The 27,317-nt window shown below is 38.6% G+C and overlaps 3 protein-coding genes and 2 pseudogenes across 20 annotated transcripts in view; 4 read left to right on the top strand and 1 right to left on the bottom strand.

The window, feature by feature from the left end:
- Positions 1-226: 226 nt before the first annotated feature.
- On the top strand, positions 227-27,317 carry LOC126615330 (receptor-like protein EIX1). Its single transcript, XM_050283151.1, has 2 exons — positions 227-3,165; positions 27,223-27,317. The coding sequence occupies exon 1, from the start codon at positions 227-229 to the stop codon at positions 3,119-3,121; it is 2,895 nt and encodes a 964-aa protein (XP_050139108.1). The 3' UTR covers positions 3,122-3,165; positions 27,223-27,317.
- Positions 5,203-10,975, top strand: LOC126617243 (uncharacterized). Its single transcript, XM_050285266.1, has 2 exons — positions 5,203-9,833; positions 10,335-10,975. Exons 1-2 carry the CDS (start codon positions 5,432-5,434, stop codon positions 10,955-10,957), a joined length of 5,025 nt encoding a protein of 1,674 aa, XP_050141223.1. The 5' UTR covers positions 5,203-5,431; the 3' UTR covers positions 10,958-10,975.
- LOC126634102 (small nucleolar RNA R71) lies at positions 6,014-6,120 on the bottom strand (annotated as a pseudogene).
- LOC126615319 (uncharacterized) lies at positions 16,019-21,938 on the top strand (annotated as a pseudogene).
- Positions 24,282-27,317, top strand: part of LOC126617056 (receptor-like protein EIX2) — a 108,962-nt gene continuing 105,926 nt past the window's right edge. For 6 of the 18 annotated variants that reach the window (XR_007621301.1, XR_007621297.1, XR_007621298.1 and 3 more), the window contains exon 1: positions 24,282-27,129. Coding sequence is in view for 10 of the 18 variants with exons in the window: in XM_050285135.1 (XP_050141092.1) it covers positions 24,284-27,129 (2,846 nt within the window). In the remaining 8 variants the exon portion in view is untranslated. Of the gene's footprint in view, positions 27,230-27,317 lie in introns of all 18 variants that reach the window. The other 12 variants (XR_007621302.1, XR_007621303.1, XM_050285129.1 and 9 more) reach the window with 4 other exon arrangements.

Genomic DNA, 27,317 nt, shown 5'->3' with positions numbered 1-27,317 from the left:
GCATGATTTTCCATGAACGGATGGTATACTAGGATCCGGAGGGGGATCCTCATCCCCATTTCTCTTTCTTTACCTCTTTCCCTCCTTTTCTCTACCACTTTTCCTCCTCTTTGATTTGTTTTTCTCAACGTCCACAGAACGACAACGAAGGATCGATCTATAAAGCAACATCTCTTGCTTTTCGCTCCCAAATCCACATACAATTCCATTCACCATTTCACGTACCATGTTGCTCACAATCATATATTCTGTCTTGTTCGCTCTTACATCTGCCAAATGCTGTCTGGGTGCTGGAATCAGTTCCAACATCAGGTGCTTACAAGCAGAAAAAACCGCTCTGCTTCAGTTCAAACAGGGCCTCATCGACCAGTCCAACGTTCTTGCCTCTTGGGAAACCGGCAAAGATTGTTGCGAGTGGAGAGGAATCGCTTGCAATAACGAAACAGGTCATGTCGTCACCCTAGATCTCTATCACAGTTCTTTTGATATATATGGTGTTAAAACTCCTCCAAGTGGTGTGATTGCTCCTTCTCTACTTGAGTTGCCATATCTAACTTACTTGGACCTCAGTTTCAATCATTTCCAAGGACAAATTCCCAAGTTCATCGGTTCCTTGAGTCGATTGGAACAACTCAAACTAGCAGGTGCTAATCTTAGCGGACCAATTCCTCCCCAACTTGGAAATCTCTCTAGTTTGTATACTCTTGATCTTGCACGGAACCATGTCACATTTGAAAATCTTGAGTGGTTATCTCATCTTTCTTCCTTGAGGTACTTGAATATGTCGCGTCTTAATTTTTCCAAGGTTGTAAATTGGCCAGAATCTATAAGCAAACTCCCTTCACTTGTTGAGCTTCAGTTATCTTCGTGTAATCTTCCCAATGTCGAACTGAGTTCGTTTTCTTTTGTCAATTCTTCAAACTCTCTTGAAGTCCTTGAACTCTCATATAATATTCTTGATCTTTCGATATTTTATTGGATGGCCAATGTCAGCACCAACCTTGTTCACATTGGTTTAGTTGGTGATCATATTCCAGGTCCCTTCCCAGATGTTTTCGCAAATATGGTTTCTCTCGTCTCTCTTGATCTCTCATATAACAAACTTGAAGGTGGGATACCAAAATCCTTTCGAAACCTTTGCAGCTTAGAGTTCTTGAATTTAGAGGGAAGTACACTTTCCGACAGACTTGAAGACTCTGTCGAAAACTTGTCTTGTGCTCAAGACACCCTCGAGTCCTTGTCTTTAAGTGGGAACCCGTTTTCGGGTTCATATCCTGACAACCTTACAAGATTTTCATCCTTGAAAGAGTTGTACATTGATGGCACCAACGTAAGAGGATCTCTTCCAAAAAGTTTTCAGCCACTCTCCCAGCTAAGATCCTTGAGCCTAGTTCAAAACCAGTTCACCGGATCACTGCCTGATTTTACAGGTCTTTCGTTGTTAAGGCAGTTATATATCTCCCAAAATCAACTCAGCGGATCTCTTCCTGAGAGTATCGGCCAACTTTCCAGCCTCGAAGATTTAGATCTTTCTTGGAATTCTTTAAATGGTGTCATAACTGAAGTGCACTTTTCCAATCTCTCCCGTTTAAACTCTTTGGATTTTTCTCATAATCCTTTGTCTTTTAACTTTAGCTCGGATTGGAATCCGCCTTTCCAAATCAAAATTCTAGGATTGTCCTCTTGCAAGGTTGGCCCTGCTTTTCCGAAATGGATTCAAACTCAGAAAAAACTTACTTCACTTTTCATGACTAATGCTGAGATTTCGGATTCTATACCTGGTAAGTTTTGGGATCTGTCTTCCAGCTTCCTCGAGTTAAACCTATCAATGAACCAAATCCCTGGAAAGTTGCCAAATCTGTCAACAAAAAACTGCACCTTCCGTTATTTTGACTTGTCATCTAATCTCTTGGACGGCCCACTTCCGCCATTTCCTTCAAGTGTAACCATCCTGCGTCTCTCCCAAAACATGTTTTCAGGACCCTTATCTTACTTTTGTGAAACAGAAGCTCCAGACTTGTATGATCTAGACCTTTCCGACAATCAGTTATCTGGCGAACTTCCTAGTTGTTGGATGCAGTTTCGACGTTTGTTCTTCTTGAACATGGCTAAGAACAATCTCTCCGGGAAAATTCCAAGCTCATTAGGCTACTTAAAAGATGTTGTATTGTTACGCTTACAGGATAACAAACTTTCCGGAGAATTGCCTTCTTTGGAGAACTGTACAGAATTAAGAGTTGTTGACCTCGGTGCCAATAAGCTATCTGGAAAGATACCGACATGGATAGGCCCGAGCCTAACAAAGTTGCTGGTTCTTCGCTTAAAGTCGAATGAGTTTTATGGAAGCATACCTTTAAGTCTATGCAGTCTTCCTGCGCTTCATGTTTTGGACTTCTCCAAGAACAATCTATCCGGAGCCTTGCCCCATTGCCTCCCTAACATAACAGCCTATTCTTCGATGTCCCCCGAGGTGAAGGACAACTCTGAAGTTGGGTTTGTGCAACTGGTTTGGAAAGGAATATTGATTGAGTTTGGCGAAAATCTTAAGCTTTTGAGAAGCATTGACATTTCGAGCAACAACTTGAGTGGAGATATTCCAGAAAGTGTAACAAGCTTGTTGAGGTTGATTTCTCTGAACCTGTCAAGCAACAATTTTACTGGGGTGCTTCCTAACAACTTTGGTCAGCTGGAGATGTTAGAATCGCTTGATTTGTCACGAAACCAGATATCTGGTAGCATCCCTCCGAGTTTTTCGAGCTTACATTTTCTTGGTGTCTTGGACTTGTCATACAACAACTTATCAGGAAGAATTCCGCTAAGTACTCAACTTCAAAGTTTTAATGCTTCTCAATTTACCGGAAATCTTGGACTTTGTGGGCAACCGCTCACACCAGAATGCCCGGGAGATGTAACAACGGAAGATCCTTCAGTCCCTAATGGCAGTGGAAGTGACAAGACTAAACAAGATGGTGATGGTCTCATAAGCTTGGGATTTTATGTTAGCTTGGCGCTTGGATTTATCATAGGATTCTGGAGTGTTTGTGGTACTTTAGTACTCAAGACGTCTTGGAGATACGCCTATTTCCGATTCATTGATGATACAAAAGCTCGGATTATGTGAAGAACGTTGCCTGTGAAGGCAAAGCTGCAGGGGAGATTTCAAAGGTAAACGGTAAAGCTCTACTCTTCTAATTCGTTATATACTTCCAAACTCCACCCGTTAAATTCGTTTGTATTTTCCAAGTTAAATGAGATATTTCGGTAGAAGATTGCCGAAACATTATTTTTAAGCTTTTTATTTGTTTGCCTTTAATTTTAAGATACTTTTTGTTGACTTTGTAGATATGTGATCACTCATATATTTCATGCATTTATACCATTCATTTCTAAAGTCTTTGTGATGTTTTTGTGTTAAAATTATGACATTTTACCTTACCTTGTGTTATTGTGCAGTTAAATATGTTTTATGATCAATTTCAATTAAAAGGAAGAAAAGTGGAAACACTGACAGAGAGGAGTGGGAGACTGGCGGAAAGAAAAGAAAATAAATAAAATAGGCAGAAGGGAGAGAGCACTGAGGCAGTGCGGAAGGAATAAAAGAAGAAAAAGGTACATGGGCTGGCGGAAAAGAAAGAATTAAAAGGAAGAAAGGGGAAAGACGCTGGTGGACAGAGAGGATGGCACAAGGACAGATAGAATAATGAAGGAGAGAGTGGGCAGACAGCGGGAAAGGAGAGAGCACAGCAGAAAAGAAAAGGAAAAAGAATTAAAAAATAAAAGAAAGGAAGTGAGAGGGCGCACGGGGGAGCAGAAATAGAGAGAGACGGACAGAAGCAACGAGGAGCAGAGAAATACGAGGGCGCAGAAGCAGAGGTGTGGAGGCAGAGGTGCAGAAAAACAGGAGCAGGGGAAGGAGGACTCGGACAGGCAAGGCAGCAGGCAGAGGAAAGGAAGTCAGGAGCAGGAGAAGGCAGTGCACACGGAAAATTTCACATAGACTTGCGACGGGAGAAAAGAAACGGGTGTCTTATTTCTTAGTTATTTATTTTTTGTTATGAATAATTTCTTATGTATCAAAATAATTATGTGTAACTAAATTATTATGCTAGAGTGAGGCCATGAGCCGCAACATGAATACGTAAATTTATTTTTCAATTGCTTAAGTGTTGTTACATGCTTGCTTTGATATTTTCAATCACTGAATTAAACTATCTACGTACCTTGATGCTTGAACACCATTAGGATGCTTAGAAAAGTTATCGGATGCAATTTTGAACGAATGTCACGTTAAAATTGGTTGTGCTTCTCGTGATTGAGAATTATACTCTCCTAAGGTAAATATCATGCTCTTAGGGATTATATGGTTTAACAAAAGGATTTTCACCAAGATTAATGAATCACTCATGTTTATATTTAATCCAAATGTCATGGATAAGTTGCATGTAGTGGTATGCGTTTTAGCTTGAATGTCACAAGTAAAATATACACAAGGAAAATCTAACCTTCAAAGCATGTGTGTTTTCAATTATTTAAGCAATTGGAATAGCTACGTAGGAGTGTTGTTGGTAAAGGTTGAACTCTAGCATATTGTCAATCTATTTTTCTTCAGTCATTTATTTTATCTTGAATTTCCTTATTTACTTGTTTTGTTTAAGTTGAATCATTATTATTATAAATCAATTCCCATTTTAGATATTTGTTTAAGTCACATCCAGTAATATTTAGTTTCGTCAAATTAGTGTAATTCTTAGAGTTAAATAAGTTAAATACACAAAAACTCGTAAATTGTTTATATCAGTCCCTGAGGAGATCGACCTTGCTTGAGCCATTCTATACTACAAACACTTGTTCTCTTGCAAGAATTTTCTATGGTTTAACCCTTTGTTTTACAAGTGGTAAAATCGCTATCAAGAAATTGGCGCCGTTGCCGGGGACTGTGCCAACAGTTCCCGAGTTTTTGTGTTTATTTTTCTTATGCTTATGTTTGTGTCTTATTTTTATTAATCATTAAAAATAAAAAAATAAAAAAATAAAAAAAATTTATTTAAGAATCCTTCTTGATTAACTTTGGTACCGTAATATTGCTGTATATTTGTGTTAGAAATCTGTTTATGTATCCCTTTCACAAATTTCTGTTTTAAATCACATATTATTAAAAAAAAAAATATTATTATTTAAAAAAAAAAACAGCAATTAATTTAGTTGAGTTTTGATCTTTGATTAAGTATAGTGGATGTGTGGTGTGAGATTTTTTGTCTTCGTTTAATTAACTAGTGGTTGCCAATTTGCATAAATTGTGTTTTTAATTCATCTAGGTTTATTTACTTTCTTTTTCTTTTCGTTGTTTAGTTAGTTTCTGTTAAGTTTTATTTTATTTTACTTTTATTTTTATTGTGGCTTAATATTTTTGTTGTTTGATCAGGTGTAGTATATGGTGATTGGAACAAGGTCCAAAAATCAAGTGCTTATTCCTTACGACCCTGAACCAGAGAGAAGTGCACGGAAGTTAGCTCGAGAAAAATATTTAGCACAAAATTCCAACCTTGGTGATACTTTTCTTAAGGATTTGTTCCGTGATCTTGAGAGCAGCACATCTATTTTCCAACCTTTGACACCAGTTGCACACATGGCCCTAGCCTTACCTGCAGCAGGTCAACCTTTAAGGAATTCATTAGCGGCGAGAATCAATGCAGTGCCAAGGTGCATTATATATCCAAATGTGGAAGATGGGGCATCCTTTGAAATCAAACCTCACATCCTCAACATATTGCCATCCTTTCATGGGTTGCCAAACAGTGATCCCAACATGCATTTGGTTGATTTTATTGAGGCATGTGACAACACCATAATCAGAGGTTTCTCTTCTGAAGCTATCAAGTTACGTTTGTTCCCATTCTCTTTGAAGGACAAAGCCAAGGCGTGGCTGCATTCTCTGCCTGCCAATAGCATTACAACATGGACAGAATTGCAAGAAAGATTTCTCAATAAATTTTTTCCTTCATCCAAGACTCTTGCACTCAAGAAAGAGATATTGGCTTTCGCTCAAAAGCCGAATGAGTCTTTCCATGAAGCTTGGGAACGATATAATGAGATGTATACAAAATGTCCTCATGCTGGGTTTGATTCTAACCTTCAAATGAACATATTTTATGATGGTCTCAATGCCACCACCAAGAGTCACGTGAATGCATCTGCTGGAGGGTCATTAATGTCAAAATCAGCAAGGGAAGCATTTGAGTTATTTGATATGATGGCTTCTGAATCCCAACAATGGACAGAAGAACAAACACAAAAGAGGGGAGTTTTTGAGATTTCTCAGAGTTATCCTAATGTTTCTGCTCAAATTGCTAAAATGGAAAATAATTTTAATGCCAAGTTTGCTGCCTTAATGCAGGTCTCTTCCATGCCCAATGCCCAAGAACCGTGCATCATTTGTAGTGCAACAACTCATGACATCACTCAATGCCCCAACAAGGATAGCTACCCTGAGCTTGTGCAAGAGCATGTGAATATGGTGAATAATTTCATTAGACCCAGAAGTGACCCTTATTCCAATACATATAATCCTGGGTGGAAGAACCATCCCAATCTCAGTTGGGGTGGCAACCAACAGCCACGTCAATACCAACAGTCTTACCAATCAACTAGTGAGACTAAGAAACCATCTCTTGAAGACCAAATGTCACAGCTAGCTCAACATATGTCTGCTCTCTCTAATACCACCAACAATTTTGTCCAATCCACACAAACTAGCATTCAGAATCTCACGGCATCAGTGGGGAATTTGGAGACTCAAGTTGGACAGCTTGCTACCATGTTCAATGAAAGAGAGAAAGGAAAGTTCCCGAGCCAATCTGAGCAAAATCCAAGAGGGATGGAGCATTGCAAGGTAATACGGACATTGAAAAGTGGCAAGAGCTATGACAACAGAGAAGTGGTGCACCATGAAGCCGAAGTGGAAGAAGAAGAACTTACTGAAAATGCACCATTAGCTGCAAAGTCTCGGTCAGAGGCTATTTCTGAAGCAGGTATTCCAGATCCTAGTGAAAGTGACAAAGTGCAATCTCGACCCAACTTTGATGCAAACAAGGAAAAAGGCCTTGGTAGTTTATTTGCACCTTCTGACAAGCCACCATACAAGCCACCTTTGCCATTTCCACAAAGGCAGCAACAACGTTCCAAGGATCAACAATGCATTGAATTCATGAAGACGTTGGCTAAGGTTCAAATTAATTTGCCTCTATTAGATGCTATTAAACAGATCCCATCATATGCCAAATTTCTGAAGGAGCTATGTTCTAAAAAGAAAAAGTTCTTGGAATACGAGAAGGTGATTTTATCTGAGCAATGCAGTGCAGTCCTCTTACATAAGCTACCACCCAAGAAGAAAGATCCGGGGAGTTTCACTATCTCTTGTACTATTGGTAGTCTTGATTTTCATAAAGTATTGATTGATTTAGGAGCAAGTGTTAACCTTATGCCTTATTCTGTTTTTCAAAAATTAGGTGAAGGAGAACTCAAGCCCACATCTGTGAGCCTTCAATTGGCAGATAGGTCCGTGACCTATCCTTTGGGTATTCTGGAAGATGTGATTATTAAAGTGGATAAATTCTACCTCCCAGCTGATTTCATTGTACTTGACATGGAGGAAGACAAGGAAGTGCCTCTCATTTTAGGCCGACCGTTCATGGCCACCGCCCGGACACTTATTGATGTGGAAGCAGGTACTTTAACCTTAAGAGTGCAAGGAGAGTCAGTTGTATTCAAACTCTTTGAAGCTGTCAAGCGTCCTTTCGAACCTGAAGAGTGTTTTCGTGTTGATGTTTTGGATGGGATTGTGCATGCAAACTTTGCCTCACGATCATCTAATGATGAGCTGTTAACTTGCCTCACCAACCATGATGCTACTTTATCTATGGAAGAAAATGTGGTGGACATCATCGCTGCATTGGATAGTGCACCAATTCATAATCCAAGGTGGCGACATGTTTATGAAAGCCTTGGAATACCTAAGCAGCCCATTCTTCCTTCAAGTGAGCAAGCTCCGAAGTTAGAGCTCAAGCTACTGCCGAGCCACCTCAAGTATGCTCATCTCGGGGTGAATGAGACCTTGCCAGTTATTATTGCTGCTGATCTTAATGACACAGAGGAAGACAAATTACTAAGAGTTCTTCGCAAGTATCAAGATGCTCTGGGGTGGACACTTGCTGACATAAAAGGCATTAGTCCAGCTTTGTGCATGCATAGGATTTTTATGGAGGCTGGGACTAAACCAACTGTTGAAGCTCAAAGACGTCTAAATCCGATCATGAAGGAAGTTGTAAGAGTTGAGGTGATGAAGTTACTCGATGCAGGTATCATTTATCCAATCTCAGATAGCAAATGGGTGAGCCCGACTCAGGTGGTTCCAAAGAAAACTGGTATTACTGTGGTGAAGAATGATAATAATGAGCTTGTGCCCACAAGGATGACCACCGGATGGCGAATGTGTGTTGACTATAGAAAGCCCAATAACAGCACTAGAAAGGATCATTTTCCGTTGCCATTCATTGATCAGATGCTCGAGAGACTAGCTGGTCATTCTTTCTATTGTTTCTTAGATGGTTATTCAGGGTACAACCAAATTCCAATTGCCCCTGAGGATCAAGAGAAGACAACATTTACATGCCCTTTTGGTACATTTGCATACAGACGGATGCCATTTGGATTGTGCAATGCCCCTGCCACTTTCCAACGATGCATGATGAGTATTTTTTCTGGAATGGTTGAAAATATTGTTGAGGTTTTTATGGATGACTTTTCTGTTTTTGGTAATTCTTTTGATATATGTTTGGATAACTTGTCTTTGGTTTTAGAAAGATGCAGGGAGACTAATCTTGTGTTAAATTGGGAGAAATGTCATTTTATGGTTAAGCATGGCATTGTGCTAGGACATCTGATTTCAAGCAAAGGAATAGAGGTTGACAAGGCAAAGATTGAGGTGATCGTCAAATTACCACCACCAACTTCTGTGAAGAATGTGAGATCTTTCTTGGGACATGCTGGTTTTTATCGAAGATTCATCAAGGATTTTTCCAAAATTAGTCGTCCTCTTTGTAATTTACTTGCTAAAGATGCTTGTTTTGATTTTAATGCAGATTGTCATGATGCTTTCAACAAATTGAAGGATCTTCTCACATCAGCCCCAATTATAACAGCTCCAGATTGGACCATTCCTTTTGAGCTCATGTGTGATGCTTCCGATTACGCTGTGGGTGCTGTTCTTGGTCAGCGACGTGACAAGCTCCCCCATGTTATATATTATGCCAGCCGCACTTTGAATGATGCTCAGCTGAATTATGCCACTACAGAAAAAGAATTACTTGCAGTGGTATTTGCTCTTGAAAAGTTTCGATCTTACTTAGTTGGTGCTAAAGTCATTGTGTATACTGATCATTCTGCTCTCAAGTACTTATTGTCTAAAAAAGAGGCTAAACCACGATTGCTTCGATGGGTCCTTCTCTTGCAAGAGTTTGATTTGGAGATCCTAGATAAAAAGGGACGTGAGAATGTTGTGGCGGATCATCTCTCAAGATTAGTAAATGCAAGCACTGATGAGGCAGATTCATTGCCCCTGCAAGAGAGCTTTCCAGATGAGCAACTTCTAGCGGTTACTCATCAAGTACCATGGTATGCTGACATCGCAAATTATTTGGCATCTGGAGAAATACCATCAGAGTTCAGTTACCAACAAAGGAAGAAGTTCCTCTCCACTGTAAAACACTACTTTTGGGATGAGCCATACCTTTTCAAGCATTGCCAAGATCAAATCATTCGTCGGTGTGTCCCCTTAGAAGAACAAGAAAGCATTTTGAAGTTTGCTCACCACTATGCCTGTGGTGGTCATTTTGGACCAAGAAGGACAGCGGCCAAGATCTTACAGAGTGGTTTCTTTTGGCCATCTTTATTCAAAGATGCATACCTATGCTGCCAGGCTTGTGATAAGTGTCAACGAGTTGGAAATCTTTCTCAGAGAAATGAGATGCCCCAACAAAGTATTTTGGTGATTGAATTATTTGATGTTTGGGGTATAGACTTCATGGGACCTTTCCCGTCTTCACATGGCAATCTCTACATCTTGGTGGCGGTTGATTATGTCTCTAAGTGGGTGGAGGCAATAGCTTCTCCAACATGCAAAAGTTCTGTGGTGTTCGGTTTCTTGCAGAATACTATTTTTCCCCGATTTGGAGTACCTCGTGCTATCATCAGTGACGAAGGTACACACTTCTTAAACCGCACCATGGCTTCCCTTTGTGCCAAGTATCATATTCACCATCGCATAGCCACTCCATACCATCCACAAACATCTGGACAAGTTGAAGTATCTAATCGGGAGCTCAAGAGGATTCTTGAGAAAACGGTCAGTTCATCTCGAAAGGATTGGAGTTTAAAGCTTACTGATGCTTTGTGGGCATATAGGACAGCTTATAAGACACCGATTGGGATGTCTCCTTTTCGTTTGGTGTATGGGAAAGCTTGCCATCTGCCTATGGAACTGGAGCACAAGGCATATTGGGCTATTAAGCACCTCAATTTTGACTACCAAGCAGCGGGAGAGAAGCGGAAGTTGCAGTTGAATGAACTTGAAGAAATAAGGAATGATGCTTATGAGAATTCAAGGATTTACAAGGATAAGACCAAGAAATTTCATGATGCTCACATCCTTCGTAAAGAGTTTCAACCAGGCCAGAAGGTTTTACTTTTTAATTCAAGATTGAAACTATTCCCAGGAAAGCTCAAATCACGTTGGAATGGTCCATATCTTGTTGTACAGGTTCATCTTCATGGGGCTGTGGATATCCAAAACATGCAAACTGGTTTTGTCTTCAAAGTTAATGGACATCGCTTGAAGTTATACAAGGAGTCTCCATATGATCTTGCTAAGGATTCCATCACTTTGAAGGAACCTGTTATTTGAATCAAGCTGCCAATAGAATGTCTAGCTCTAGACAGTAACTAAAGCGCTTCTTGGGAGGCAACCCAAGCTTTCTATCTTTCATTTTTATTTTGAATAATTTTAAATGTTCTTGTTCTGTTTTTCTCTTGTTTTCTGATTTGTGTGTTTAAGTCCTACTTTTGTTCCTTTATGCAGGTAATGATTTTGCAATCTCTACCACAACTTCTTGCAACATATTTTTTCATTCATAAAAAAAAAAAAGGGAAAGGAACATTGAGCAGATAAATAAAAGAGGGAGCCTTCACATAGGCTGCTTAGGAGGAGCTTCAGTAGTCGGCGGAGCCTCAGCAGTCGGCAGGGCCACAGAAGAAGGAGGCATCAGAGGTTGATCATTTGGAGCTTCACTACGCGGTAAAGCCCCAGAAGTCGAAGGCAAATGCTGTTGGAACAAACCCACAAACCGCTGATGATCAAGTAAAATCTGACCATCAGATTCCTGCATTTGGTCGATTTTCCTCTTCATGTTTGTGGCATAGTTGTGTGCAAGCTTGTGCAACTGTTTGTTCTCCTGCTTAAGCCCTCTAATCTCCTGCTTGAGACTCATCACTTCAGCTGCCAACGATTCAACTTGTCGAGTTCGAGCAAATAGGTGTTGGGCCATGTTGGACACGGAACCTGCACACTGCACACTGAGAGCCAGAGACTCCTTAACAGCCAATTCATCAGACCGTTTTGCAAGCAGTCTGTTATCTTTAGGAGTGCCAAGGTTCCGGGCCACCACCGCAGCTGCCATATCATTCTTCATCACCGAATCCCCAACAGTAAGGGGGCCAGTAGGGGATATGAAAGATGGCCGCCATATGTTGTCTGGTGAAGGCGGAGCTGCCTCTTCACCAAGATTCAAGTCAAAACGACGGTCGGAAGGGCCAGACATTTTTCAGAGGTGTTAAAAAAAGAAGAGGTCGGACAAGTCGAGATCGTAGAAATGCAAAGAGGGAGTTTTTACAGGCAGAAATTCAAGTGTGCTTTGAACGTCCTGCAAACCTCTATAAAAATCAGCACGCGATGGGATTTCAGATATCGAAGAGGCAATTCCAGATATCGAAGAGGCCAACTAAAAAAATCAAAGCGGCGTTCGCTTTCTCAAAAGCTGAGCTTGCTCAGAAACCACGGGCCATCCTTTGTTCCAGATTTGTCCGTACTCGTCACATGCAACCTCTGCACTCGACGGAGCTCAGATTTCGAAGAGGCAAGCTCCGAAATCGGAGAGGAATCTGCTTTTCCAGACGTGTCAACATCTGTCACATGCAGAGTCTACTTTACGAAAATTACGGGCAATCTGTCGACGATTTCTGGTAAAGTAGAATGCACGTGAAGTGTAGAAGAAACACGCAGAGAAGAATGACTCACACATTTGCTCTCCTCGCCTACACAAATTGGTGTGTTCTTTCCTTTTCTTTATGTGTCTTTATTTCATTTTATATTTCTTTCCTTCCATTTTTATGTCTTATTGTTCAAAAATTCATTTCATTATCATTGGGGACAATGCTATAATTAAGTTTGGGGGTGGAAATATATTTCGTTAGTTTATTTATTAAAAAAAAAAAAAAAAAAAAGTTTTTGCATTTTTGTTGTTGTTTGTAGCTACTTCTCAATTCAATGATGAGATTTGATTTAATTTCCTTCTTACTTTCAAGAAGTCTAAGTTCTTTTCGTTGTCTTTGTGTTAGCTGTGATTTCCAAAAATCAACTTGAAAAATAAATGTGTCTAGTCTTGTCAATGTGAAACTTGAGCATGATTTAGCGTTTCATATGTGAATCATGTGAGATTATGTAAACCTTGTGAGTTTTTGAGCCTATACATGATTGAACCATTATGCATCAATCTCATTCCTTCTTGTGCGTATGATCTCATTGTACATGTATCTCTAGAACTTGCTTTATACTACTCGATTCATTAATCAATTCATGTAATAACTTGGAAGTGATATAGGCCATCTTTGGATCGTTTGAGCCTTTCATGCCTACCTTATATGCTATGTTTATCCGTAGTAGCCCATTGAGACTTTAACTAAGCCATTTCTTTGTTAGCCACATCTCTTTACCTTGCTCCAATATTGGAGTTGAGCCCATACACAAAAATCGATTCCTTATTGTTTTGAGAAAGTATTACATGGGTTGTGCTTTTGGGGGTTTCATTTATGTAGAAAGATGGATGGAGCATGTGTATTATAATGAAATGTGAATTTGATGGGTGATGTAGCTTTTGCAGATTTGTTTCTCTCAAAAAAAAAAAAAAAAAAAAAAAAAAAAAAAAAAAAAAAAAGAGAAAAGAGAAGAAGAAAACAAAAATATATATATATATATATATGAAAATTGGAGAGTGTTGAATTGTTGAAAATGTGTTGGTAGAGTATAAATTTCATTTTAAAGTTAAATTTGGGGAGTAACTGGTGCTCGAGGTTTTATTATTTTGCTCTCAATTTGAAGTGGTGTGATATTGAGGTGTTGGAAAACTACCAAAGTGTACTTTCTCAAAATTTTTGATTTCCATATCCTTTCTTTCATTAGCCTATCACCTTTAGCCCCATTACAACCGTAATAAAGTCCTATTGATCCAAGGTATTACTTAAATATTGATAAGCGAGTTAGGTGGACAAGCAAGCATATGGCGGCATGTACAATGAGATCACTTGAGTGAAACACATTAACCAAAACTTATGAGTGAATGAGCGTATGTCTTGTGAGAAACTCACATGTTTGCATATGATGATTTAAAGGAGCTTGGAATTGCATTGACATGGCTAGCTCACACATGGCTTTTCAACGTTTTTGTTTGAAGGAAATTTGGTTAACTATTGGATGATGTTTTGAGCTCTTGCTTACTTCTTGGCAGTGTATTTCATGGTTAGCACTTATCTCTGAAATCGAAATTGAGAAGTTGGCTACTAAGTTGTTGAATCTAGTTTTAGTTGAGTGGTTTTGTTTTGTGTTGTGTTTTGCTAGAGGACTAGCAAAAATGTAAGTTTGGGGGTATTTGATCACTCATATATTTCATGCATTTATACCATTCATTTCTAAAGTCTTTGTGATGTTTTTGTGTTAAAATTATGGCATTTTACCTTACCTTGTGTTATTGTGCAGTTAAATATGTTTTATGATCAATTTCAATTAAAAGGAAGAAAAGTGGAAACACTGACAGAGAGGAGTGGGAGACTGGCGGAAAGAAAAGAAAATAAATAAAATAGGCAGAAGGGAGAGAGCACTGAGGCAGTGCGGAAGGAATAAAAGAAGAAAAAGGTACATGGGCTGGCGGAAAAGAAAGAATTAAAAGGAAGAAAGGGGAAAGACGCTGGTGGACAGAGAGGATGGCACAAGGACAGATAGAATAATGAAGGAGAGAGTGGGCAGACAGCGGGAAAGGAGAGAGCACAGCAGAAAAGAAAAGGAAAAAGAATTAAAAAATAAAAGAAAGGAAGTGAGAGGGCGCACGGGGGAGCAGAAATAGAGAGAGACGGACAGAAGCAACGAGGAGCAGAGAAATACGAGGGCGCAGAAGCAGAGGTGTGGAGGCAGAGGTGCAGAAAAACAGGAGCAGGGGAAGGAGGACTCGGACAGGCAAGGCAGCAGGCAGAGGAAAGGAAGTCAGGAGCAGGAGAAGGCAGTGCACACGGAAAATTTCACATAGACTTGCGACGGGAGAAAAGAAACGGGTGTCTTCTTTCTTAGTTATTTATTTTTTGTTATGAATAATTTCTTATGTATCAAAATAATTATGTGTAACTAAATTATTATGCTAGAGTGAGGCCATGAGCCGCAACATGAATACGTAAATTTATTTTTCAATTGCTTAAGTGTTGTTACATGCTTGCTTTGATATTTTCAATCACTGAATTAAACTATCTACGTACCTTGATGCTTGAACACCATTAGGATGCTTAGAAAAGTTATCGGATGCAATTTTGAACGAATGTCACGTTAAAATTGGTTGTGCTTCTCGTGATTGAGAATTATACTCTCCTAAGGTAAATATCATGCTCTTAGGGATTATATGGTTTAACAAAAGGATTTTCACCAAGATTAATGAATCACTCATGTTTATATTTAATCCAAATGTCATGGATAAGTTGCATGTAGTGGTATGCGTTTTAGCTTGAATGTCACAAGTAAAATATACACAAGGAAAATCTAACCTTCAAAGCATGTGTGTTTTCAATTATTTAAGCAATTGGAATAGCTACGTAGGAGTGTTGTTGGTAAAGGTTGAACTCTAGCATATTGTCAATCTATTTTTCTTCAGTCATTTATTTTATCTTGAATTTCCTTATTTACTTGTTTTGTTTAAGTTGAATCATTATTATTATAAATCAATTCCCATTTTAGATATTTGTTTAAGTCACATCCAGTAATATTTAGTTTCGTCAAATTAGTGTAATTCTTAGAGTTAAATAAGTTAAATACACAAAAACTCGTAAATTGTTTATATCAGTCCCTGAGGAGATCGACCTTGCTTGAGCCATTCTATACTACAAACACTTGTTCTCTTGCAAGAATTTTCTATGATTTAACCCTTTGTTTTACAAGTGGTAAAATCGCTATCAATATGGAACCACAAGGATCATCAGGAAAAAAAAAAAGTCGATCACGAGTAATATCATAGCTCTTGTTGGGGCAAAAGTGTATTCCAAAACTTAAATTTTGAGTGGCTCAACTTTCGTTCTTTTAGATTCAATGTAATATCAGAAGTGTTTTTTTTTTCTCTTTTCCTGATGCAATGTGATATAACATGTCATCAACTATGATGCTTGTGTATAATAGATTGCTCTGTCATGCTGTGTGGACTGATTTTCAGTCGGACCCGATCTTCCTATATGATTATTTTTCGGATTTTTTGGATTCGGAATTTCAGATTCTAATTGGTCGAAATATTTTGGAATGTTTTGGATCGAAATCAGATATTCTCCTATCCAAGTTGTGCCCTAGCCGTGTGTAATATAGTTCCGACAAGAATCATATAAAGTTGAATAAAACAGGGTATTTCCCAGCCCCAATGGCAAAAGATGAGTGCATCAAAGAATTGCTATGCTCTATGAAATCTGTTCAACGATTTACACCTACATACGAATACAAGACACATTGCTCTGTGGCTTGAAGGAAACACATGACTACAAGTTTTTGTCTGCAGCTGGTTCTCTTATGAAAAATATGGTAATTATTTCATTACTTTCCAATAACACTTCTCTGTGGCTTAAGTTACTTTCCATGCAAGGGACATTGGTGTAACGAATGATGGAAAAAAGTACATAGTTTTTAAAGGGACCAATTCCACTTTAGAAGGACACATTTTAAGTTGCCATATCTCAAAAGCTGTATTTTAATCAAGGTCTAAAATATCGATGATATCGGTAGTCCAAAAACACGGAAATTTCGATGGAAATATCGGGATATTATCGATATCAATAAAAATTGAATAAAAACCACGGAAATTGTAAGAAAAACTTGGAAATTTTTATTGAAACTTTGCAGGATGTTTATTTAGTCAATTATTTATTAATTTATCACAAAAAATTGGAAGGAAATGCATTGCATGATAGATATAACTGATTTAAGTTGATTTAAGTTGGAAGGCAAACATTATGAGTATAGAAAATATGTAGTAATTAATGAAAGAAGTTTAAATACACCATAATCATTTATATATAATGAATTAGTACAATATTTTACACTTTATACATTGCATGATAAGATACATGAGTGACTTAGCAAGGTCTAAAATATCGATGATATCGATAGTTCAAAAAAATATCAGTAGTCTAAAAACACGGAAATTTCGATGGAAATATCGGGATATTATAAATATTTTAGACCATAATTTTAATCATGCCCTTGCAACATGCTTCTTAACTAATTTATTTTTCTTCCAGATTCGCATGCTAGATTTGGTGCTTAAGTTATTGCCAGCAGATTCCAAGGAGCCTCAAACAGCTCGCATACTTCTCTACAAATTATTTTATGATCAGACTGATGAGGGGATGACTCACTTCCTCATAAATTTACTCAAATCATTTGACACTCACAAACAACCCAGAAGGTCTTTTTTTTCCTTTTTGTATCCACACGCTCACTTTTTTTTTTAAATTTCCAAATATGATTTTTCACCTTTTGAAATCCTGTTGAGAGGTTCTCTTTAGTAGTTGTGTCAGTATCAGAGAGTTTTAACGAAACATTAGAGGATTTTTTTTCTTTGTTGTTGGGCATCCAATTTTAGATATGCAATATTTAAGAAAGGGAGATGATTCAGCATTCTACAGGGTAGGACTTTTCCCTGACCATCAAGAAACACCTGCCCTTAACATACTACTGTTCTAACACGTACCAGGAAAAAGAGATTTAATATCCATTTGTCTTTGATCAAAAGCAAGTTATTCCAAAATTAATTACATTTTTTTTCTCTCGTTTGAATGCCTTTATTTCATATTCACAAGTTTTCTTTGTCAGTGATCTTGCAGATTTGATAGAGATGTTTATAAAGTTCTACGGCTCATGGAAAACCTTCAAGCAGGCGGAACTTTGAGGGTATGTAGCATTCATAAATTTGGATGGGGGAAAGGGGGAAAATATTATTGTCTCTCTACTAAAACCATTTGGAAAAAAAAAAAGTCACTACTAAAACCATTTTCCTTTTATGATTAAGGTTTCTAAAAAAATCTAGGAAAGTGAGGAAGAAGAAAACACCTATTGAGAAGGAAACAGAACATAAACTCTTAGAAGAGCATTGTAACATTCAAAAAGAGATTGGCACCTCCAATGAAGAGCAATCAACAGAAGTGAGTGTGACGGAGAATAGAAGCCTAAACACAATTTCCAATGGGAAAGAAGACACCATTATCCCTGATCAGCCTGATGAATGCAATATATCTTTGTTGGAGACAGAAAAAATTGAAGACAGTCTGGCACAGATCGATCGCAGAGATTCTGACTATGCCAATGGTGATCTTGGTTATAGCACAGGCGATTCTTCTGCTGATGAGCAGGTAGCTGCAACTGATGAAGTTGATTTTAAAGTGTCAACTTTGATTTCTGCTTTTGCAAGCCACAGCAGCATCCAGAAGTTGTGTTGGTTGCTTAAGTTTTATAAGAGTAACTCGACCAGTACAAATCACTACATAGTCAGCATGCTGCGAAGGATAAGTGATTGTTGGAATTGTTGGATCGCCGGGCCCGTTCCACTCTAACGACATCGATACTGTCCCCACTTAACCACCTGCACAATCCTCAGGTGTGGGGTTTTATCACAAAATGCCTCGATGTTAGTTAGAGTGGGGTAATACTATTTAAACCCCTTTGGTTTTCTTCACCCCACCGATGTGGGACAATTTTAACACTCCCCCTCACGTGTAACCTCATTTAGTGGTTCACACGTGGAGATCCACATCGGTAATTGAAACTCAGAGGTCGGCTCACGTTGGGCCTACTTGTTTTCAATGGAACTCAGAGGTCGTCTCTATATTAAGAACTCAGACTTGTTTCCTTCCGGGTGGTGACAAGCTCATTGGCTTGCACACACAAGCTCGTTGGCTTGCACGGGCCCGCAACCGTGGGCTCTGATACCATGTTGGAATTGTTGGATCGCCGGGCCCGTTCCACTCTAACGACATCGATACTGTCCCCACTTAACCACCTGCACAATCCTCAGGTGTGGGGTTTTATTACAAAAGGCCTCGATGTTAGTTAGAGTGGGGTAATACTATTTAAACCCCTTTGGTTTTCTTCACCCCACCGATGTGGGACAATTTTAACAGTGATGACCTGGGGCTCTCTCCGATTTTGTATCAGGTGAAACTTTATGTATCAACTTCGTATAATTTTAAGCAGCCATTTCAAGTTCATTTATCATCTAAAGTTTTCATGGAAAAACTTTTGCAGTTGTCACTCCTCAGTACATTCTATGACATTCTAGCTGAGCAGAAGTCATGTCCATGCAAGGCGTATGAAAATATTGTCGATTTTTTGAAAAGTTTGGTCAGAAAAATGCTTAAAAAAATGAAAAATCAACCCCTACATTTTGTGGAAGTTATCTTCTGGAAAACTCGCAAAGAATGCCATTACATTAATGCTGAGTATTTATTGCAAGAGTTTGGCCATTTGAAGAAAGAAACTAGAAACTGGGCAAACAGTTTAGGGGATGACGAAATTGGTCAATCACTGGACAAAGGATGGACAAGTAGAAGCATAGCAGATGCACTTGGTGAAGATGAAGCTGATGTCGTGCTCTCTCATGACCTTGGATATGAGAAGTAAGACATGTTTCTGATGCCTCTATTAAGCGGGAAATTGTGATATATGAATGAATTTTGCGAAACAAGTTTACCAAAGGGACAAAAAAAAGTACGGAATTTTCTGAATGGATGAGATACTGCAAGAGGAGCTAACGCAAATGCCTTCTTTTTTCTTACAGTGATGGAGAAAATTCTGGCAAAGCGGAGGGAGGTACTGCATATATTTCAGATAACGAGACTGATGGGCAAGCTAATTATGACAAGTACGTCCTTTATACTTACAACTTGATGATTAATATTTTTTATAAATTGTCATCTTAATGAGACCTTGATGCATTCGAGTGTTGCAGTGAGGGAAAGTCCATAGAGAATGAAACTGAGAGGGTTTCTATAAAAAACAAGCGACTTGTTATTGGAGCTGAACTGGAGATGAAAATTAAGGATCTGTATGAGAAGTATGGTTCCTTGATCTAAGATCTTTCTTCTTTCTTTAGCCTTTAACCCGGCATAGTACACCTGATATCAGCCGAAACATAATAATAAAAAAAGCATTGGTCATGACGTGTGTTCATAATTTGAGTTGTTTTAGCAGTGTAACCTACTTTTTTCATCCAGCTTTACTGAAATCTTTCCTAACAAATATGGCCAATCTAGATTCAAGGATGACCAGAATTGAAGTCATCTTATTGTGGAAGCTCTTGATCGTGATGGTAAAGTTTCATCAGCTCAAATTTCTAACAAGCTTAAACAGTTAGGGCTGAAAGTTGCACGAAGGAAAAGAATTCGGAAAGATCAGGAATCTGTTTCCACTGGGCCTAGTCAAATTGATGGATATGGAAGAGTAGAGGAAGCAGTTAACACTCATTCTGAATCAAAAAGCCAGCCTTTGTGAGTGTTTTGTCAATTAGCCATTCATTTCATGGCAAATCGTAATGCATGCTGGTTTTGTTTGTGTCGCTTCACTGCTCAGCTGTTAATTAATTTGACCTTGATATTTTTATAGGCGAGCAAGAAAAAGGGTCCGTGCCCTCAGTGAAGATCAGGAAGCTAATATCAGAGCTTTGTACGAGCAGTGAGTATTACTTGGTGGCTTGGTGGAAATATGAGATTTGACATCTTCTCACTTGATAAATGCTGGAGGATTACCAAAGAAAAGTAGATAATGGAAGTTTACTATTATATTGTTTTAAAGAAAAATTTGCTTTCTTTGATCTTCCCAGATTTAAAGACCATAAGAAGTGCAGCCATATGATTGCAAATGCGATGGATGGAGATGGGAAATTCACAGCTCCTCAAGTTTCTCGTAAGCTTAAGCAGCTTGGTTTGCATATTCCTCGGAAGAAGAGGCCTTCAGGTGGCATGCTGAAGGATGAGGATCATAGTGACTCTAATGCAATCAAAATGCACGACTCTGATGATGAAACACTATTTTCATTAATGAAAAGGTAAATGTCAATGATTAGTATGTCCATCTTAGTTTTCACTGTTTTGGCGTTTTTACTGCATATGTCAGACTCCAATATCTTTACGTAAACCTTACAATATAAGGTTATTAAATTCATTATTCAGTTCGGTTTCCATATTCCGAATTAACTTGTAGGAATGTGTATTTGTACATTCCAAATTCATGTTGGTTCCATCTTTACATTCGCATGCATACATAGAATGTCTGACAACTTTTTGTTTGAACTTCTAGGGGCAAGAAGGATAATAGCGAGGAGTTGCTAGAACAGACTACTGGACGAGAAGCGTTGGAAGATGATTCTGATGATGAAATCCTAAGCTCTGTTCTTAAGTAAATCTCTTCCCTCTCTCCATCCTCAAATCTCCCCCTGAGAAAAAAAAACGAAAAAGAAGAATTCGAATAACTATAGTCGTTGGATTCTGATTGTGTATGTAAGGTAGCCATTTTTCTAATAAAAAAATTGTTCTTTTGGATATAGGAAAACTAGGCGATCCCTTTCCAAGTCCATAGATCAAAACTCCGAAGCCATCTCGATTCAGGGAACAGAAAGCAGCACTGTTTTGGAAAATGAAGTTGACGAAGGTGCTGCTGCGAAACGTGCTAGTCTGAATGGCACAGAACAAGCTGAAGTCACAGGCACCAGCAGTGGTAATCCATTAGATGTTGGACCTGTGAAAACTTTGGAGGATTTGCTACATCAGGAAATGGACACTGATCTGGCAGATTCGGAGGATGAAGTAGGTACATTGCCAGTGAGTGGTGTAAGCAGAAGGAGGTCAAGGATGGTACTTGATGATGAAGATGATGACTGAGATTGCAGCACGATTAGGTTTCACCTTGCTGGAGTATCGAAGGACGGTGTGGTTTCTGACTCTGCTGGAATTGTTATACCATTATCCGTTGTAGCATGATTAGGTTTCTTGGTGCTGAGTACCGAAGTGGTGAAGCCATCCCTTTTCTTAAACATGCAGTAGAATTTGGATTAGTGATCTGTGTGTGTACATTGTCTAAGGGACTCCTGTGGGCAGGGAAGGTCACCTCCGGACAGTTGGACCTTAGATGCCGCGTGGGGCATCATCCTACAAATGGTGGTCCCACAATTGCCCCCGACTATCGATTTCCGGATTGTAGAAGTTGGACAACTGATGAAGATTTTGGAGCAATTCTATCACATTATATACCAATGTTCATCCCCTTGTATTTGGGCTTGAATGTTCAATTATTAATTTATTATGGTGTACTAGTCCCAGCCGCCTAATATTCCAAGTGCAATTTCATGCAATTCTCTAGTTCATCTTATTATAATGGTCTGTATTGGAAAAGATTTCGCGTAGGCTATACGAAATATAATCAATGGTAAGAAAATGTAAATGGAATATAATATTTACGAGGTTCAGCAAAATGTGCCTATATCCTCAGAGTGGACTCGGATTCTCTCTCTTCCGCTTTTCATCCCTTTCCCTTACCTTCTCTTATATTCTCTATTTTGTCTTTATCTTTCTATAAAAAATTATTATAAGATGTTAACTTGATTAATTGTGACCGTTCACGTAGAAATGGAGGAAATATAGAGAAAAAAAGAGGAAAGAGAATTGAACAATCCATGCCCCCGCCACCTTTCTTTTCTTCTTCCAACCCCTTTTCCACCTTTTCTTTGCCACTGTCCCTCATTTTCTCGACCACTTTACCTCCTTTCCACCTTTTCGCTTCTTCTTTCCCTACCACTTTCCCACCTTCTTGGGGATCATTTCATCGTATTCGTTTGTCGTACATCATGTGATCAGTTTTTGTCAGGTATTATTTGTGTTTAATTTTAAATAAAAAAATTTAAAAGGATTTTTCGCTGCAGGATGATAGATAAAAGGATATGATGAAGTGATTCTCGAGATCTCCACAAAAGGGATTCGGATAAGATCTTATTCCCCTTTTCTCAGATTTGGATCCCATTTGGATCTCATCCGGTTCCTTTTTGTGAGGATCCTCCATCCTATCCGTTCATCGTACATCGTGCGACAAAAAATTATTTTGAATTATTTATTTAAAATTAAACACAAACAATACATAATGATTTATGGTAACACAATATTCGATAAATGGATGACATGAGGATCAAAAGATGATTCGGAGAGGAACCTCATCCTCTTTTCTCTACCACTTTCCCTCATTTTCTCTACTTCTTTTCCTCCTTTTGACCTTTTTCCTCCTTTCCACATGGACCTACTCCAACCCTTGGGAGTAAAACTCAAATTTTAGATTCTAAACCTACCCCAACTTGCTTCAACCCTTGGGCTAAATATGAGTTTTAACCAAAAACTCATTTTGGGGGCAGATTTAGCCCAGGATTTCCCTTGGGTTAGTGGGCTGGCCCACCATATATGTATCTTGTTTTTGTAGTTTTATGTTTATGAATTCATTGAATCCAACAGTTAAAATCTAATATGATTAAATCCAACAGTAAAAAAGATATAACGGTCCAAATTTAAATCCAACAACTAAAATAATTAAAAAAAAATTCTTTTCTGTGTTTCATATTCTTTAGTATTCCATGAGCTTCATGGTGTTGGTTTAGTAATTTTTTAATATTTATTGGAATCAAAATATTTTCAGGTTAAAATGTTCATAAAATTAAATTAGGATAATCTACATAATTTTTTTTAAAAAAAAGTTACTTTAAGAAAAAAAAATACGTTAAATTCATTATTTAATAATGTCAGGCCAAAATTTTAGAGTTAAAACCTCAATTTTTTAGGTTAAAAATTTTAAGTTTTAACACAAGAATTGAAGATGGTCTTACTCTTACCCTCCTTTTGTTTAGCACTCCCCCCCCCCCCCCTCTCTTTCTCTACTACTTTTCCTCATCTTTGCTTTGTTTTTCTACGACTGCATCTTCCTTTTTACCATCTTTTCTCAGCGTCCACATAACGACAACAAAGGATCAATCTATAAAACAACATCTCTTGCTTTTCACTCCCAAATCCACATACAATTCAATTCACCATTTCACATACCATGTTGCTCACAATCATATATTCTGTCTTGTTTTGATAGAATAAAATAGAGAGGAAGAGATACTGATGTTATTAGTATTTTCTTTTGCAGTGTGTTTTGATAGCATACGGAGTGCTCTATTTATAAAGCAACTCCAAACAAATATAATAATTACATCTTGAAAAGCATAGCACACACTTTTTGAAAGTATCACACAAATGCAATCATCATTTTTTTCCCAAGTCCACTGGGCATTCATTCATCCACCAATGTTTACAACATTTCCCTCTTTTTCTCGGATGAGGAGGATTTTATCGTACATCTGCAACCATAAATTATTTTAAATATTTTATTTAAAATTAAACATAAATAATTCTTAATTATTTCTGACTACACGATGTTCAATGAACAAATGGTATGTGAGGATCTAGACAGGATCCTCATCCCCATTTCTCTTTCTTTACCTCTTTACCTCCTTTTCTCTACCACTTTTCCTCCTCTGCATGGTTTTTGTCAACGTCCACAGAACGACAAAAAAGGATCAGTCTATAAAGCAACATCTCTTGCTTTTCGCTCCCAAATCTACATACAATTCAATTCACAATTTCACATACCATGTTGCTCACAATCATATATTCTGTCTTGTTCGCTCTTACATCTGCCAAATGCTGTCTGGGTGCTGGAATCAGTTCCAACATCAGGTGCTTACAAGCAGAAAAAACCGCTCTGCTTCAGTTCAAACAGGGCCTCAACGACGAGTCCAACGTTCTTGCCTCTTGGGAAACTGGCAAAGATTGTTGCGACTGGAGAGGAATCGCTTGCAACAACAAAACAGGTCATGTTGTCACGCTAGATCTCTATTACAATTATTCTGATATTTCTCATGTTGGAACTCCTCTAAGTGGTGTGATTGCTCCTTCTCTACTTGAATTGCCATATCTAACTTACTTGGACCTCAGTTTCAATCATTTCCAAGGACAAATTCCCAAGTTCATCGGTTCCTTGAGTCGATTGGAACAACTCAAACTAGCAGGTGCTAAACTTAGCGGACCAATTCCTCCCCAACTCGGAAATCTCTCTAGTTTGTATACTCTTGATCTTGCCCAGAACTATGTCACATTCGAAAATCTCGAGTGGTTATCTCATCTTTCTTCTTTGAGGTACTTGAATATGTCGGATCTTAATTTTTCCGAGGTTGTAAATTGGCCCGAATCTATAAGCAAACTCCCTTCACTTGTTGAGCTTCAGTTATCTTCGTGTAATCTTCCCAATGTTGAACTGAGTTCGCTTTCTTTTGTCAATTCTTCAAACTCTCTTCAAGTCCTTGAACTGTCAGATAATATTCTTGATCTTTCAATATTTTATTGGATGGCCAATGTCAGCACCAACCTTGTTCACATTGGTTTAGTTGGTGATCAGTTGCAAGGTCCCTTCCCAGATGTTTTTGCTAACATGGTTTCTCTCGTGTCGCTTGATCTCTTGTATAACAAACTTGAAGGAGGGATACCAAAATCATTTCGAAACCTTTGCAGCTTAGAGTCGTTGAATTTAGAGGGAAACACACTTTCCGACAGACTTGAAGACTCTGTCGAAAACTTGTCTTGTGCTCAAGACACCCTCGAGTTCTTGTGTTTAAGTGGGAACCCGTTTTCGGGTTCTTGTCCTGACAACCTTACAAGATTTTCATCCTTGAAAGTATTGTACATTGAGGGCACCAACGTAAGTGGATCTCTTCCAAAAAGTTTTCAGCCACTCTCCCAGCTAAGATCCTTGAGCCTATTAAGAAACCAGTTCACCGGATCCCTGCCTGATTTTACAGGTCTTTCGTTGTTGAGGCAGTTATATATCTCCCAAAATCAACTCAACGGATCTCTACCTGAGAGCATCGGCCAACTTTCCAGCCTCGAAGATTTGGATCTTTCTTGGAATTCTTTAAATGGTGTCATAACTGAAGTGCACTTTTCCAATCTCTCCCGTTTAAACTCTTTGGATTTTTCTCATAATCCTTTGTCTTTTAACTTTAGCTCGGATTGGAATCCGCCTTTCCAAATCAAAATTCTAGGATTGTCCTCTTGCAAGGTTGGCCCTGCTTTTCCGAAATGGATTCAAACTCAGAAAAAACTTACTTCACTTTACATGGCTGATGCTGAGATTTCGGATTCTATACCTGATAAGTTTTGGGATCTGTCTTCCAGCTTCGTCAAGTTAAACCTATCAATGAACCAAATCCATGGAAAGTTGCCAAATCTGTCAACGAAAAACTGCACCTTCTTTTCTTTTGACTTGTCATCTAATCTCTTGGACGGCCCACTTCCGCCGTTTCCTTCAAGTGTAGCCATCCTGCGTCTCTCCCAAAACATGTTTTCGGGACCCTTATCTTCCTTTTGCAAAACAGAAGCTCCAAACTTGTTTAATCTAGACCTTTCCGACAATCAGCTATCCGGCGAACTTCCTACTTGTTGGATGCAGTTTCGAAGTTTGTTCATCTTGAACATGGCTAAGAATATTCTCTCCGGGAAAATTCCAAGCTCATTAGGCTACTTAAAAGATGTTGTATTGTTACGCTTACAGGATAACAAACTTTCGGGAGAATTGCCTTCTTTGGAGAACTGTACAGAATTAAGAGTTCTTGACCTCGGTGACAATAAGCTATCTGGAAAGATACCGACATGGATAGGCCCGAGCCTAACAAAGTTGCTGGTTCTTCGATTAAAGTCGAATGAGTTTTATGGAAACATACCTTTAAGTCTATGCAGTCTTCCTGCGCTTCATGTTTTGGACTTCTCCAAGAACAATCTATCCGGAGCCTTGCCCCATTGCCTCCCTAACATAACAGCTTTGTCTTCGATGTCCCCCGAGGTGGAGGACGACTCTGTATTTGGGTTTGTGCAACTGGTTTGGAAAGGAATATTGATTGAGTTTGGCGAAAATCTTAAGCTTTTGAGAAGCATTGACATTTCGAGCAACAAATTAAGCGGAGACATTCCAGAAAGTGTAACAAGCTTGTTGAAGTTGATTTCTCTGAACCTGTCAAGCAACAATTTTACTGGGGTGCTTCCTAACAACTTTGGTCAGCTGGAGATGTTAGAATCGCTTGATTTGTCACGAAACCAGATATCTGGTAGCATTCCTCCGAGTTTTTCGAGCTTACATTATCTTAGTGTCTTGGACTTGTCATACAACAACTTATCAGGAAGAATTCCCCTAAGTACTCAACTTCAAAGTTTTAATGCTTCTCAATTCACGGGAAATCTTGGACTTTGCGGGCAACCGCTCACACCAGAATGCCCGGGAGCTGTAACAACGGAAGATCCTGCAGTCCCTAATGGCAGTGGAAGTGAGAAGACCAAACAAGATGATGATGGTCTCATAAGCTTTGGATTTTATGTTAGCTTGGCGCTTGGATTTATCATAGGATTCTGGAGTGTTTGTGGTACTTTAGTTCTTAAGACGTCTTGGAGGTATGCCTATTTCCGGTTCTTTGATGATATAAAAGCTCGGATTATGTGAAGATCGTTGCATGTGAAGGCAAAGCTGCAGGGGAGATTTCAAAGGTAAACGGTAAAGCCCTACTCTCCTAATTTGTTATGTACTTCCGAACTCCACCCGTTAAATTCGTTTGTATTTTCTGAGTTAAATGAGATATTTC

Source organism: Malus sylvestris, chromosome 1 (genome assembly GCF_916048215.2).
Source record: "Malus sylvestris chromosome 1, drMalSylv7.2, whole genome shotgun sequence".
Lineage (NCBI taxonomy): Eukaryota > Viridiplantae > Streptophyta > Magnoliopsida > Rosales > Rosaceae > Malus > Malus sylvestris.
Note: the sequence above shows the minus strand (reverse complement) of the source record. Positions and strands in the feature narration are given on the sequence as shown.

Excerpts from the sequence above, each read along its gene's own strand:
- LOC126617243 (XM_050285266.1), top strand. The coding sequence starts at position 5,432 with ATGGTGATTGGAACAAGGTCCAAAAATCAAGTGCTTATTCCTTACGAC. Across the intron at positions 9,834-10,334 it reads TCGTCGGTGTGTCCCCTTAG|ATCCACAAACATCTGGACAA; the intron begins AAGAACAAGAAA and ends CCACTCCATACC.
- LOC126615330 (XM_050283151.1), top strand. The coding sequence starts at position 227 with ATGTTGCTCACAATCATATATTCTGTCTTGTTCGCTCTTACATCTGCC.